The following is a 15,097-nucleotide window of genomic DNA, read 5'->3' as shown; positions in this document are numbered from 1 at the left end:
GAATGCTTCCTGGTTTTCCTTAAAATAGCCACTTCTCCTTATGCACACCTGCCTCTTGTTCACTAAGGTTAAAAAAATAAAAAGGCACCCCTAGGTGAGAATACTTAAGCTTAATGATATGCATTAAAGAAATCCAAGCCTTTTATTAACTAATTGAACTTCATTGGATACTAAATATGGACTTTAAAGCAATCTTTAGAGTATTGGCATTCTTTTAGGAGCATCTAAATGTCTGGCTACAAACTGAAACTAAATATTATGGACTACCCTTAGAATATCAGTTCCCAAGACATGCAGCATTTAATCCTCTATTATGGTGCAATAAACCTCATTTTTCTTGGATGACATTTAATGAATGTAATGGCAGTCCATCTATCATAGGTTACTCTGTGTCACAGATAATGATCTTCACACAGACAAGATTCCTTCAGTGCTTGTTCCTAGATATTATTTCCTGTCCAATTTCATCTTGTAACTCTCTGCTCTCAACTTTTGTCTTGCAAATTTTCCCTTGCTTCCTGTTGTGTTAATTTTATCCATTTGTCATACGTATTTGGAAAGTAAATAGTGGTTATGTTGTGTTCTGAGGGCCATAAGCAATCAGGTATCGATCACCTTGTGCTGATTGCTGTTCAGTTGTAAAATGATGCATCAGGCTCAAAAATTATGTGCTATTAAAAGACTCTGGAACAAAAAAGGGAGTCATGGGAATGTTACCCTCTTAGGTAATTGTGATCTTATTATGGACAAACCTTCTCATGTTTTAAAAATCTACTCTGGAGCAGTTCTGACATAGTTCAGATCTTAAGGATGCGATGTTCAAGCATGATCCAGCAGAGCAGGATTCATAAAACAAATTGTCCTGTACTGCCTGTCTTTTTGGACATCTGTCTCTCTCTTCTCATTTTGTTTAAGGTCCATTGTGGGTCACTCAAGTACTTTTCCAGAGTGTTTTAGTGTCTCTTTAATTTATGGAGTGTCTGGGATGAGAGAATGGCTGTTATTCATTCCTATCATATCTGGTTTCAGACAGGTGAGAACACCTGGACAGAACATTTGCATGATCAGAGTCAAATGCAGTCTAACCTAGAGAATGTGCTATTTATAGGAAGAAGTGAGTATTTGATTAAAAATAAAATTAGTGTACAGTGCAGATGAAAAGTCAGGGTTGTACTGGGCTTATATCCCTGCGTAGAGGTGATCTAAAAATCACATCATGACTGTTGCTAGCTCTGGTGTGTAAATTTGGTGAATGTGTTGAATGTTTATTAAAAACTATCTGGCTTTGTTCATATGAGTTTGAGTCCATACTGTGATTTCTATGTTGCTATATGGCATTTCAAATATATTTCCTACTAGAACTACCTGAATTGAGTTTTGAGTTAGTGTTGTGATGTTGAGGTAAGGATGACACTGAACTTTGTTCTTCAGTTTGTTTCACGAACATCTACACTTGTAATCAAATTTGAGACAGGACTTTCTTCACAGATAGGTGTGCCCTTGAAGCTGGCACATTTTGTTCACAGGACTAACCAGATTCACCAAAGCACTGTTGCTTTTATGTGATTGATGCTTCCTCTGAGCATTAGTGGCCTGGGAACTCTTTGACATGGATGCCCTGTGTTCAGCCTGCTGCATGCTGCCTGCCTGAAATTGTGCTTGTATTTACCCTGGAGTTGAAAGGCTTCTCCTGCTTCCCTAAGAGCCATCCCTTTCTCTCTAGCTATTACTATTTACAACAGAGCAGTAATCTTTGAAGTGGTGCTGGTGTTTATAAGTGGGCAGCATTTGGGCAGGTGCGTTTGGTATGGCAGCACTAGGCCAGCTGTTGGCCTGCTGAGCTGCACAGCTGGATCCTGGCCGTGGCAGCACAGCCTCTGCTGCCCAGAGAGGAGGAGCAAGGTGGCAGGTCAGAGCTGGGGTTTCTGGAGAGTCCTTGTTGCAGCCCCACTCAGGGCTGTGCCAGTGTCTGGATTTAAAGATGCAGGTCAGCAGTGTGAGAGGATACAATGCATAGGCTTGACTTGCTACAGACCTTCTCTGGCCCTTAAAATCACTGGCAAGTTGACAGCCTGCTTGTGCTGCTTATAATCTGTATTTTTGTGTCCTGGTGCTCCAAATGCAATTCCACATTGGTAATTTTATCTGTATTTTATAACAGTTTTTGGTGTGTTTAGTGGTTAACATAGCAGTTTATAAGTGGCAATAAATCAGCAAATTTGTGTTATACTTGCAAATTTGTTCAGAACATCAATAAAGTGTTAGTGACTTTCACTGGATTATGAGGTAAACTTTGGAGAAATATGAGGAAGTGGATTCATGTTTGCAATTTAAAAAACATAAATTGAAAAAGAATCAATATTCAAAATGTTTTGAATCCTGAGAGCCTTGTTGTTTGTGATTTCTGCAACCCTAGCTTGAAGAAATGCTGTTCAACTTAGAGAATTGGTAGGTCATATTCATTGATGATGATGATAATAAAGATTATAGTGGGGCAATTATTTCTAAATCAAATTTGTGCTTAAAATTGTTTTTTACAGCTGCATAAAGAATTAAAGATTTTTGTAAGGTACTTTCTATCTGCTGTTTTGTACACAAAATCCAACTCAGTTTGTAAAAGACAAAAATGTACTATTCTTTTCTTTTGCTTTTCTCACAAAAGTGTCAATAAACCTGTTTCTTTTGGTCAGGAATTAATAAAGAAAAAATCCTGAAACATATGAATTAGCTTTTTATTTGTGTAGAATTTTAATAGTGAAATGAAAAAACAGTCTTAGGTGATGAAACTTAATCAGCAGTGAGCAAAGGAGTGCTACTTGTGTGTCCCACAAATTTCTCTTCATCATGCCACTCTGGGGATTTTTTTTTTGAAACTCTAGATATCTACTTAATCTTATTGTCACTATGGCAACAATAAAACCTTAAATTTCCTGTTCTTTCTATTAAATATATCACTATGTTAGAGGTGGCATTTATCTGTGGATTTATCAATAGGAAACTCAATACTAATTTTTTTTAAAAGGACCAAAAGATGATCATGTAAAGCTTTGCTCAGCCTCAGTTGGAAAAGAGCCCATGTATTATATTTATCACTCTAGTTCTTATAACAAATAAATGCTCTATTATTAAAGTGAAAAACTGTAATAGTCTGCCTGCAAAAGCAACATATGAATATCTAAGGCCTGTTAAATGTTACTTGTAGTGTCTACTCTGTGCACACTGCTGCTTGTTTTATTCATGTGCAGGGATTGATAAGTGCTGCTAACTGCATCCTAGGTGGCTTTCTGTGGTCATTAGAAACAGTGATGATGAAATCTTGTACTCTATTCACTGACTTGAAGTTGAAGGGTCCAGTTTTCCTGGGGACAAATAGGAATATAGATAATTTCTTCTTTTTAAAGCTGTTGGTTGTTGTTTAATTTTAGACTGTCAAATGTGAAGGATGTTGCAGTAGATTTCTCACTTGAGTTCCTGTACTGAAAAATGTTTGCAATAATATGTTCTGCTTTAAGAGGAAAAAAATCAACTTGCTCTTCTTTCTCCTTGCTATGTTTCTTCAGCTTCTGTCATAATAGGAATTAATATGAAAAACAGATACGTGGAAGGGAGAAAAGCTATATCACTGAATTGTTTCCTTGTTGTAGGTTGACAAAGCCCTTGTCATTTGCGGATTGTGTTGGGGATGAATTGCCATGGGGATGGGAAGCCGCGTGTGACCCTCAGATTGGTGTCTACTACATTGACCACATAAACCGTAAGTACTTTTGGTTTGCCATGTTGGTTATAAAAGACAGCTCATCTTGATTAGACTCAGAATTCTTGATTAGAATCAAAATGCTGGGGAAAATTTGCCCTTTGGTATAACATTATTGGTTTTTAAATGTTTACAGGAAAATCTGCCGGTATCAAATGGCGACGTCTATTTCTACATATATTTCCAATTGCATAGGGAATATGTCTTAACCATGTAAAACTAGCAAAATATGAAATACAATGCTATTCAGGCCTGCTAAATGAATATATTCCTGAAAGCATTTCTATTTTCTCTTTATACATTTATTACTCCATATTGATGTGTTTTTCTATTTTCCAAGAAATAGTCTTTAACAGCACAATAGCAAAGGTTCTATTTGAGATCAGCTCCTGAATCTAGGTACGTGCATCTGTGCTAGCAGTACCTATACTAACCTAAAAATTAGCAGGTATCTACAGCCATTTCAGAACCTTGAAGTTAGCAGAGGCAACTGCACAGGGTCAGTAGATGTGGCATGGACAGTAAGAGACCAGTGGCCTTCTGAATCTGGCATCTCAAAGTGGCATCTCAAATGTAGGGGCAAGTGAATCCACCCTGCCTTGTCTAAGCCACTTTTGCAGTCACAAGATCTCTAGTCAGTACAGTTGGTATAATGTAAAATGTGATGTATGCTGACTGGTTGGCTGTCTGCTTTGCAGATGAGATAATTTAACCTCCTTTGGTTGGGTTGGACTAGAACTCTGATAACTAGAATGGGACATTAGGTATCAGCTGTACTTGTTAAGCACCTGCAGATAGACACCTAATATTGAACTGTATCCCACCCAATAACCTCATTTGTGATCTTAATTACAAAGCCTTGCTTTGCAATGAGAGTCCTCTGATCTTACATACAGTGTTAGACACTCCTGAACTTTTAAACATACAAGCATCCTTGATTGAATTCAAAAGGTGAAGAAAGTAAAGGGTTTTCTTCTGAATCGAAATGCGATTATCAGCATAAAATTGTCTCTGACTTCTACTTTGGCCAAAATTATATACACCAGTAAAATTTTGAGAGCCAAATTGCATTTCTGGGTGTTTTGAGAGTGCTTTCAGATCACTGTACTCTGATTGTGCTCTTTTTATTTCATGCTTGTTCAAAATTTTTAATCAGTTCTAAAAACCTCTTGTAGCTTTGTTGCCTGTTTTATTAAGAATTTAACTGCTTTCTTTACTCTTAAATGTTATACCTGTGAATTGAAAGTGAATTCCTGAGTATTAGCAGCTATTCATGGTTTGAAATTTTGATATACTTAAAGGCAGTTTCCATCCCTTGTTTGTTCAGTAGTGTTCTTGATTCCTCTTAAATTAATGTATGTATTCCTTTGTAGCAACTTCAGTGAAACTTATTTTTTAAGTGGTGTATTTTAGTTATGTGCACTGTATTTTGCACAGTGTTTTGGTGAGAGTACTCTCCAGCTGCTGGGTGGTTAGCTGCCTAAGAATCTTACAAGTAGGTGATTTGTTTGATGCACCAGAAATGGAGATTATAACTACTACTTCATCTGACTAGGGCACATGCAACGTTTTGATGCTATTGAAATCTCTGGTATGGAGGTCACTTAAAATGAGTGGAGAAAAGCCTTTCTAGAAAACAGGTTTTGTGTCTGCTTAGTGCTTTATTGGTTTTGTAACAAGTCAGATGTGCTGAGTATGCTTTTTGGATTTGAACTGTTAAAATTCCCTGTCAGGACAGTGGCTGTGTTAGAACAAGGAAGACTCTTTTACTCTTTTGAAAGTGGTTTTGTTAATTGTCTATGCTACTGGACAAAGAAGCCAAATGAGGGAGAAAAACTGTACCTACTGCTAGGAGGAAAAACAAATAGATAGATGCCTGAAAACAGTTTGGATAAACTAGAATTTCAGGACTCATAAATAGCAGCTTGAGGGATAGCACCTTGGGAAGAAATCTGCTCCCATATGTTAGGTTGGGAGAGGGGACTAATGATGCTTCATGTTTGCTGCTGTCTGGCTGAATTTATTTCAGCAAAATATTTGACGGAAGGCCCACTGAGTCTCTACTTTTGCATCCCATAATTAATTATTCTGAACAACTTCTCTCATATCTGTCCTTTTTCTCATTTGTTTTTCTAGTGTTGTTCCTACTGTGTGCCTCTCTACAAAGCTACATTTGATCCAGCTGTGAAGTTTCAGGTTGTCCACAGGACTTGGACCAGTTTTACTATGATGACTGCAAATTTATTATATTTCTCAAGCAGCCCACAGAGCTAGGGAGGAGTAGGTTGCTATTGCTACTCATGGTTGTTCCCTCCTTTTCTGTAAAAATTTGAGGTTGAAAATGTAAGGGTGGAGTTTCCATTAATGATCAGATAGGTACTTGCTGCAGTGGATATTGACAAAACTCCCCAATAATTTAGAGAAAGCAATTGCACCTTGCAAAGTTCTGAAACTTCTACTGAATTTTTATAAAGTAATTTTTCAAAAAATTATGTAAATCAATATACATGTTATTTTTTTTCAAAATATTTTCCTCATCTGTGCAATTATTTGTCTTGATCTTTTTCCTTCCCTTCTCTCACATAAACCTGAGAAAAACCTCCTCTTCTCTTCTGCAGAGAGTTAAGATTTGTCTGTGAGCAGTCTGCAAATGCAGAACAATCCCTCAGATTATTTTGGTGTCAATATGTTTAAGGATAATTTAGTTTTATTTTATTCTCACATTTTCTATATTTTCTATATTTAATTTTTTTTCGCCCCCAAATACAGTTTGGGTTTTTCAATAGCCTTAGAGCTTTCTCATGATCCCACTTTGAGAAGCACTGACTGAGGTCATTACTTTATGAATATATTACCCCAATTAGGAGTTTTAATGCGATGCTTTCAGCTTCAAGGGAGACCAGATTACAGGCCATCTGGCAAGGCAGAACATGCATACAATCTGGGTAGCTAATACTGTAAGAACTTAAATGCTTACCCTGTGCTTCAGTAGCACCCTTTGTTAGAGGATGACTGAAAGGATATTATTTGGTGGGCAGGGCCTGAAGAGTTTGTTTTGCACAAGATCCTGATTACTGTGGTTTGAGAGAGCCCAAAGATTTTATGACTTATGCTGTTGACTCTTGTAGTCATTATTGCATACCTGTTCTCATGTGTTCATCTACTTCAGCTAATTTGCTAACATTTACTAATTTTGCTAAACAACGTGGTTAGGAATTCAAGGCCATGCAAAAAATAATACATAACGTATTACTCCACTTTATTTCGTGTATTTGCAGGTGAAGTCATCACTTTCAATCTTTTTCCAATTCTTCTGTGGGGTTTTCCATATCAAGCATTAAGTTTCTGAGATGTAAACATTTATGTTCTTAGGGCTTGGATTTGCAAACACCTTTAAGTTGATATAATCTGTGAAAGTATTGTTCCTGCTCTATTGCTACATCTGGCCTTTTGTTCTGTCTCTGCAATGTTTTTGCTTATACTGCCATGAACATTTGCATGGCCAGACAGTGAATCAGATCAGGGAGCTGATTCAAGTTGAAACTAATCTGGTATGGGGGAGGAAAAAAAAGTTGCTATTTGTTCTCCTTTCCACACCTCTATTTATGCAAGCAAGAAAAGGAAGGTGACCTGGGGATATGAATGAACAGTCAGGTGGAAGAGATGGAGGATAGATACTTTTCACAGTAGCAATGGTTAAAGGCATTTGAAATTACACCCTGGAATTTTCATCTGTTCTGTGCCAGAAAACAGTTTTAACTCTGAGGCTGTGACTTCCAGGTGCACTTCTCAGGTGGTGGTGGCAGCTGAAGTAGCTGCCATTGCTTGATCCAGTTCCTGTCCCTACATTGTGTCCACATGAGGATATGCAGTGAACATGGACAACAGGGAAGGCCTCTGTTTCCTGAGGTGTGAGTTGTTTTCCACCTCCTTTCCCTTGCCCCAGCTGCTCAGGTTTTCTGATCTGGATCGGTCTATGGTATGTTTAGATGAACAGTTGTGGGGTAATGGCAGAAAGAAAAGGAAACTTCTGGTTTGACATGCGAGGTCTGAGAGGATCCCGTACTGTGACAAGTTCTGCCTTGCCTTCAGCAGCCTATTTGTTCCTAAATAACTTACCCCACTTACTTTCAATTCTTATCTTCCAGATAAGTCTCAGGAATAACAGGGCAAATGGTTGTTTTCTTCATTGCATTAATCTAGTTAACTCATAAAACAAATACTCTGCTCTTAGAAGTGTTTAGTGGCAAAGGTGGCAGAATGGCAATGAATGACGGCGTTTAAAAGATAATAATAGTAGTTTTTCCTAGCTCTGTACAGTTTCAGACCACACATCACTTTCTTTTTGCCAGTCTGTGTTTAATATGATGATTCTTCTCCCTGAACTCTATCCAGCACTTTTCTTCAAAATGGAGTTGGACAACTACCTTCTCTGCTTTTGCAGCTTCTCCCTACTTAATTTCAACTGTCCCTTTTGGAAGTATAAATGTATCTTTCCCAGAAACATCCTTCTATCACTGTTTCATCCACAAAGAAAAGGAAAAAATTGAGTCAGTGATGCTAAAAAAAAAAAAAAGGAGAGAAAAGGCTAGCTATTTACACTGTTTCACACTTGCAGCACAATGTTTTAACTATAAGAGTTCTATTTCTTGTTGTAATCTTAAAGGTTTTCATGCTACTTTATGCTTGTGCAACTGGTTTATCTAAGACAGGGACTTTTGTGGACAGACTGCTCCAGCCTGGGAGTCTGGTACATCTGCATCTATGAAAGTAGGCTGGATTGATTTTCAGAAAAGGAAGAATCTGAAAATCCCACCAGGAGTCTGTAATTACCAATACCTTGAGTGAGTCAAATGCAGAATCATCACAAATGTTCCCGGTTTGTTCCCATGACCTACCACCATCTTCTAAGCAAGTGGTGGCATGCAATACTTGTGAGGACTCTGCTGTCAGCAAATGCACGTGGCAGAAACCCAAGTGCAATATGGGTTACCCTGAATGTTTTTTGTAGGTATTTTCTCTGTGTTCTGGCTGTAGGAATGGATTAGAGTAATCTGGTGCATGCTGGCTGCAGAAGGAGGGCTCAAGTAGTGAAGGCTCTGGATAAAACATGATTTTACCTGCTGGCACTTATGTAAAGATCATACTTGCATCTTTTTCTTATGTCTTTGTTCTGCTAGCCTTAGCAGCAGAACATTATCTGCTTGCCTGATAATATAGACCAAAATCCTCAGAGTTACTACTGCATTTCACTCTGAAACACAGAAGCATATTCTATCCCATATCTGGAAGAAACTAATAGTAAAAATATTTGAATTAATCTTTTTTGGAAATCTGCTCATACTTGGAGAGTATAGCTGGAAAAAGTTCTCATTTTATCTCATTGCCCAAATTCAAGCACAAAATTATTTAATGGAAAAGTGAAGAAAGTGTCTGGAAGAGAGAGGTCACTTTTTGTATGAAAGTTTGATGGTAGGAAACAAGCTGTAGAGAGGTCAGTTTTGAACATCCTCTAAATAATGCAGTTTTCATCCATGTCTCTCTTTAGAACCCATATTCCATTTAATTGTGTGATAGAATGTGATTTTCTTTGAGTATCCAGCAATGTGTTAGATCATTTTTAATATGTCATCTTTTTTGCTTGCATGGTCTTACTGAAACTGCTGTCTCTGTAATGTGCAATTCTTTATTTTTATGTACCTATTGAACAAAAATGTCAGTATGAAATGACGCAATATTTACTTGTGAAACCTTCCACAAATTTTTGAGTACAAATTGCTTTTATTGTTGTTTGAGTTTGAATTGCAAGTATTTTAAAAAACAGGGAGAAAAGAAAGGAAGAAGGAAAAAAAATTCAGAAAGCATTTACCATGTAAACAATAAAGTACATTTCTTAAGACAGTCTAGTAACACTTGGTTATTCTCCCTGAACCTAGCAGAAGTACTGGAGGATTGAAAGCCAGTTTGTGTATCAAGTAATGTGGGATATACTTGTAGAATAAACATATCCATAGTGATTGTGTAATGCTGTTGATAAAATTGCTTTCGTCAACCACCACTTAGCTAATTTGTACTATCCTGTGGTAACTGGTATCTAACAAGATTTTTCCTCTTCTGATATTATATGTCAGAGGGTTGTTCTTGGTTTTGTTGTGCCATCTTGAGACATTTTTGTGCAAGTTACCATTAAAATCTTGATTTTCCTTTGCTGTGCCTGGCCCTAGTTTGGTTTGCCTGCAGCCCTTAACCAAGAGCTTGCCCTCAGCATGCAGCAGGATGCTTTGAAGGTATCTCCTTCTCAAACCACCTCCATGGAATAGGATGTAATCCTGCCAAAGCAAAGTTATTGAGGACTGTTGAAAAACAAATCTGTATTTAGCTTGTACACTTTCTTCAGCAGCTAGGCTCAGGAGCAGTTCCAGTGGTGAGGGATCCTGAATGTAGTCAGCTGTTGGGTTTAGGGGTTTGAGGTCTTCAACTCCCTTGAAGGTGGGGTTTGTTTGGCTGGAAGGGGTAATCCTGTAATTATTATGCAAGATAACCAGAGATGTCAGATAACTCTGGTGTAGTGGAGTTATCTTTTCATCACTTATTGTTTCAGGCAGAGAAATTGCCACCTTGACACGAGTATTGAGCTCAACCATGGCATGGAGCAGTAGTTCTGCAGCAGTCACAGCTACCCTTGTCAGGGCTCAGCCACTGCTTCCTGTCTGGTAGTCCAAGTTTCTAGGTTTGGGAATATTGCTGTAAGTTAGCATATATATAGAGGGAGAAGGTATGCAGTATTGATGAGTAGATCCACACTTAAGAATGCAATGGATTACTAGATCTGTAAGTAGGTTACTGTTGCCAGAAAAGAGATCTTTCCCCAGCTGGATTGTTCTTCCTACTTTGTACTGGTTCACTGGACCATGTCACAGCTCACCTAAAAGTTCTCATCCCTACAGATCTTAGGTCTCTGGTCCTCATTTCTTGCCAGGTCAGCTAATTTCCCTTGGGACAGCCTCTCCTCTGAGATGGTGATTCTGCAACAGTTACAAACTGAAATAATATGGGCATATGTTTAAACAGACTTCTCTCTTCAGAATGAAAAGTATGTAATTGTTTTGTCTCCTTTTGGTGTGTATGTGTCCTCCTCAAGGAGCAATCTAGCATATTTGGCTTGTTTTTTTAGAGGGGCCTCTTGAAAGTATTGTTCTCTAACTGTGTTGCCTGAATGCAACTGTCTCTGACTGAACACAACCTACATGTGGGCTGTTCTAGAGCCAGTGGATGCTATTATTTTGTTTGGCAAGGGGAGTTGTTGGAAAACTATTGCTTCCACATATTGTTAATCCTGTAGTAAAATGTCCAATTCTCTTATGTCCAGCAGTGGGGTGTCAGGGAGCCATTCCTTTCCCAGTGGGATTTTCTAGTGGGATTGTAATTCCATTTATTTTAGGGAAATAAGATCTACTGCTGATAAAGTAATAGTTTCCTTCTGTTGAAGTAGACTGTAAAAATTTGGCAGAACTTCCTCCCAGCAGACAGGAACATAACATGTGAAAATACCTAATTTTAAAAAAATTGGCATGCCTGAATCTCACCTGTATCCAATGTATAATATATATCCTATGTACAATTACAAAGACATGCATAACACTGCTGCCCTTGAAGCATGCTTTTGCCAAAAGAACAATCAAAACTTCCAAGACATAAAGTCAGCCCTGACATTTTGATTTTGAATTATTGTTCTGGCCAGATTTATTTTTTTCCTGAGTTTTAGTGTATCAAACTGTGCTGGCAGTGAGCCAGGAAGAGTGCATTTCATGAATAGCAGTGTGATTAAAGCCAGCACAGCTTCCTCTTCTATGTTACAGGGCTGTGATCATTTCAGTGACAGGAATGTCCTTGGGTGGAGCATGCCATCCTGCCATTTGTGTGGTTCCCTGGGTGAGAGCACAGAATTTCCCCCAGTGTGGGTAGTCACTCAGATCTGTAAAAATAGGAGGAAATAAACTGCTTCTTTATTGGGGTTTTAAAATAAATTTATTAGCTATGCACTTGCAGTAATTTGTTTCAAGTTTAATTAATTTGTTTTAAATTAAACTATCTTAATAGAATTGAATAATTATGCTTTGCAAGAACCTTTGCTTACTTGATGCTACATCCAGGTCAAATTAGGAATAAGTAGCCTGAGTATTACACACACTGCCATCCTCTTCATTCTGTTACTATGCATCATAATTTTTGCATTGTGATTGGATAGAGGAAGTTGATATACACAATTGGTTTTTAATCTAAGCTGTACCTTCACAGAGCCTGATGAAGCCTATTTGTTGAAAAATCATTTGAAGTAGATTCCTTTAGTTCATAGCTAAGTTTATGCAGTAAATGTTGGAGAGGCCCTGCCAAGAGGAGGTGGTTTGTTCATTTTCCACTGTTGATTATTGAAGTTCAGTTTGCATTTTCTAGAACATTTTCAGATGCAGCTCTAGAGCTCTGTCTAGTGTTCATTACCAATGCTTACTCCTCACCTGAGGAGCAGAAATCACATCTCCCCATCTGCCCAGCTGGCAATCTGCTGCTTTATTCGTATCCGCTGCAGACAGGGTCCTGTTGCAGTCCCCAGTGGGAACATTTATATGCCTTAGAAAAGAAATGAGATCTCCCTACTTTACTTTACATTAGCTGTTGAATAATAAGGAGAGGAAAAAGTTTGGATGTTCCTTGTGGTTTAAATCTCACTCTGGTTTAAGCATGAAAGGCTTCACAACTAATTTTCAAATGTTCAGAAAACTTTTCCATCAATGAATTGCATGTAACTATCCCAATAATATTCTTGTGTGTACAAGTTTGACCTTAGCAGCAGGTGCTTGAAAAATTCTTGTCCATGGAAAAAAAATCCTTATCTTTTCTGAGGCTTTATTCTGAGAAGTATAAATATTTGTTTTTGAAAGAGCGCTGCTTAAAAAGAAATTATCGGCTCTTGGAAGGTGTATGTGCTCAAATGAAAATACTTTTCAGTGCTACATTTCAAAATGTAGTGCTACAGAAACAGAAATATCATCCATAGTTCTGTCTTTGGGGTTGTTTTGCTCCTTGGAGTAAGCTTACTCATAAAAATAGAGATAACTGAGAAGTATAGATAACAAACATAAGGTGCTGTTATACAGGCACAAGTTTTTCCATATATATATATATGAACAACTTGCCAGACAAGAGGCATGCGTTTTTGGGTTTTCTACTTCATGCTATTTAAGGAAAGTGCAGAGTAAAATTCTTCAGAGTCTTCTCTGGTAAAAGTTGAGTAACAATTCTAGGATAATCATTCCATACTGCTTTGTTTTTTCCATGGTAATGTATTTTCACAGCAGAGCATTTGTTCCAGAATAAATACATGCAGTTAGAATTGACTGAGAGTAATTTGACCAGCCAATGTACCTACACATGGAAATGCCCAAACGTTGGTGAATGCTGAAGTTAGTGTGCAGTTTTTTTTGTTTTTTTTTAATGCAGGGTCACCTTTAACTCATTTATGACTATCAGTATAAAAGATAGTAGCTCATATAATCATAATATTGTTTTGTACTTGCAGCTTGGAGATGCAAAAAGGAAATGTTTGATTGTATTTGTCAGCAATAGAAAATAATCTGCTGTTGATCAGCTTTGTCCTTCTCTTGCAGTCACAAGGACAGGACATCTGTAGGCCACATTTTAGAACTCTGCAGGCTACATTTGGTCTTTGGGCTGCATGTTGAGCAATCCTCACTTAAAACCTACAAAGCAATTACCTACAACATGCTCGAAGATGAGACCTTCCAATCTTGTAAGATTATTTGGTGTCTGCTGGTTGCACTCTTAAAACACAATCACATCATTACATTCATCTAAAAAACCACCATAACTGCATTTATCCTATTTGATCATTGACCCATGAGAATTCTGCTTCATGCTCTTCAACCTGCTTCATAAAAAAGGACAACTCTGGAAACCAGCACTTCTTATCTTGTGTAAATAACTGTGAATGTGCAGTGTGTTAAAGCACAACAACAATAAGTGGGCACAGATAGGAACATGTGTTGACCATTTAGGAGAGAAAAGGTATTGATTTGCTTCTTTGTGTGCCCAATATCTTTGTGTAAAAGAGCAGGTGGCTATAAACACAGATGTAGGTGTATGTGTGTCTGTAGCTATAGTTAGGTTTTTTTGAGAGAGTGTTCCTGTTGGGATTATTGGAAAACCAACTGTGTATAAAGCCTTTCTGCTTTAATCTTTTATGCACCACACTTGGGTTTATGTGGGTTATTCTCTCTATGCATTCACTGTGCACATCCAAGAAATGCCTTTGCCGAGTAGAAATGTTTGTAAATGGTGAGGGAGGGTGTCTATGTATTTAATTGTTTTTACATGCATCAGTAGTTCCATAGAGATTGTCAGTTTAGGATTCTACAGGGTTTGTTTTATGGGATGCTGCTTTTTCTTTGTATGTCTTTCTGTTATTGTTATTAACAAGAGAAAATGCTTTTGAAAAACTGGTAGTTAGTCACTATTAGAAATTGTTATTAACCAGATCCTGTCCTTATCAGGTTTTGCTGTTACAAAATATGTTTTCTTACATGGAGTTGAAAGAGTGCCTTCTCCCAAGAGTGCACTTCAGCTACAGTTTAGAGCAATCACGTTGGTTCGACTGCAGTTCTTTTTTCTCTCCACATCTTCAGCCACTTGTTCCCATTTTTCCCCCCTGCATTGATTCCCACAGTAAAGCAATTCAGAAGACTAAAGTGACAGAAATCTAACCCAGAGAATAAATGTACCTCCTGCTTTTGCAGAAAAATTCTGAAGTGAATACTTTGCACTTAAATATTTTGGTACTGAATGTTATTTTTTATCTCTGTAGATCTATGCAGATTTACAGTATGTAACTTAGGAAGAGTGGTGCACATTTGCATTTAGGTTTCAAACTTTTCATGGCTATGAGAATATTTTTGTACGTAGTACAGCTTTAAAGGAAGAATATTCATCGTACAGCTTCAAAAAGTGCTGACCTAAGTCAGGAAATATTAAGAAGTTTGAGCATTCAACCATATATAATCTTCTTTGTAGGTTTGCATTAGAAATAAAATCTTAAATTCTTCAGTTAGATTGTCTTATGTCACATCTCTGTTGTGTCTGGTCCTCTTGTCTATGTATCCTATGCAAGTCTGTGTTGTGTGTGGCTGCTGGACTGAAAATGTTACCTGACGCCCCTAAAAAAATTAAAAATTAAAGGCCTGTAAATTCCAGCCTACTCATTTTTATTACCTGAGTAGTCAGTGAACAGGAGGAGGCACCTCAAAAAAGCAGTTTGGTCCACATATCTTG

At 37.6% G+C, this 15,097-nt stretch overlaps 1 protein-coding gene across 1 annotated transcript in view; it reads left to right on the top strand.

Annotated features, from left to right (window-relative positions):
- WWC2 (WW and C2 domain containing 2) overlaps positions 1–15,097 on the top strand; it is a 94,753-nt gene that overhangs the window by 30,785 nt on the left and 48,871 nt on the right. Inside the window, exon 2 of the mRNA XM_059469887.1 lies at positions 3,645–3,754. Within this exon, the coding sequence (XP_059325870.1) occupies positions 3,645–3,754 (110 nt within the window). The remainder of the gene's footprint in view (positions 1–3,644; positions 3,755–15,097) is intronic.

Source organism: Ammospiza nelsoni, chromosome 4 (genome assembly GCF_027579445.1).
Source record: "Ammospiza nelsoni isolate bAmmNel1 chromosome 4, bAmmNel1.pri, whole genome shotgun sequence".
Classification (NCBI taxonomy): domain Eukaryota; kingdom Metazoa; phylum Chordata; class Aves; order Passeriformes; family Passerellidae; genus Ammospiza; species Ammospiza nelsoni.
Note: the sequence above shows the minus strand (reverse complement) of the source record. Positions and strands in the feature narration are given on the sequence as shown.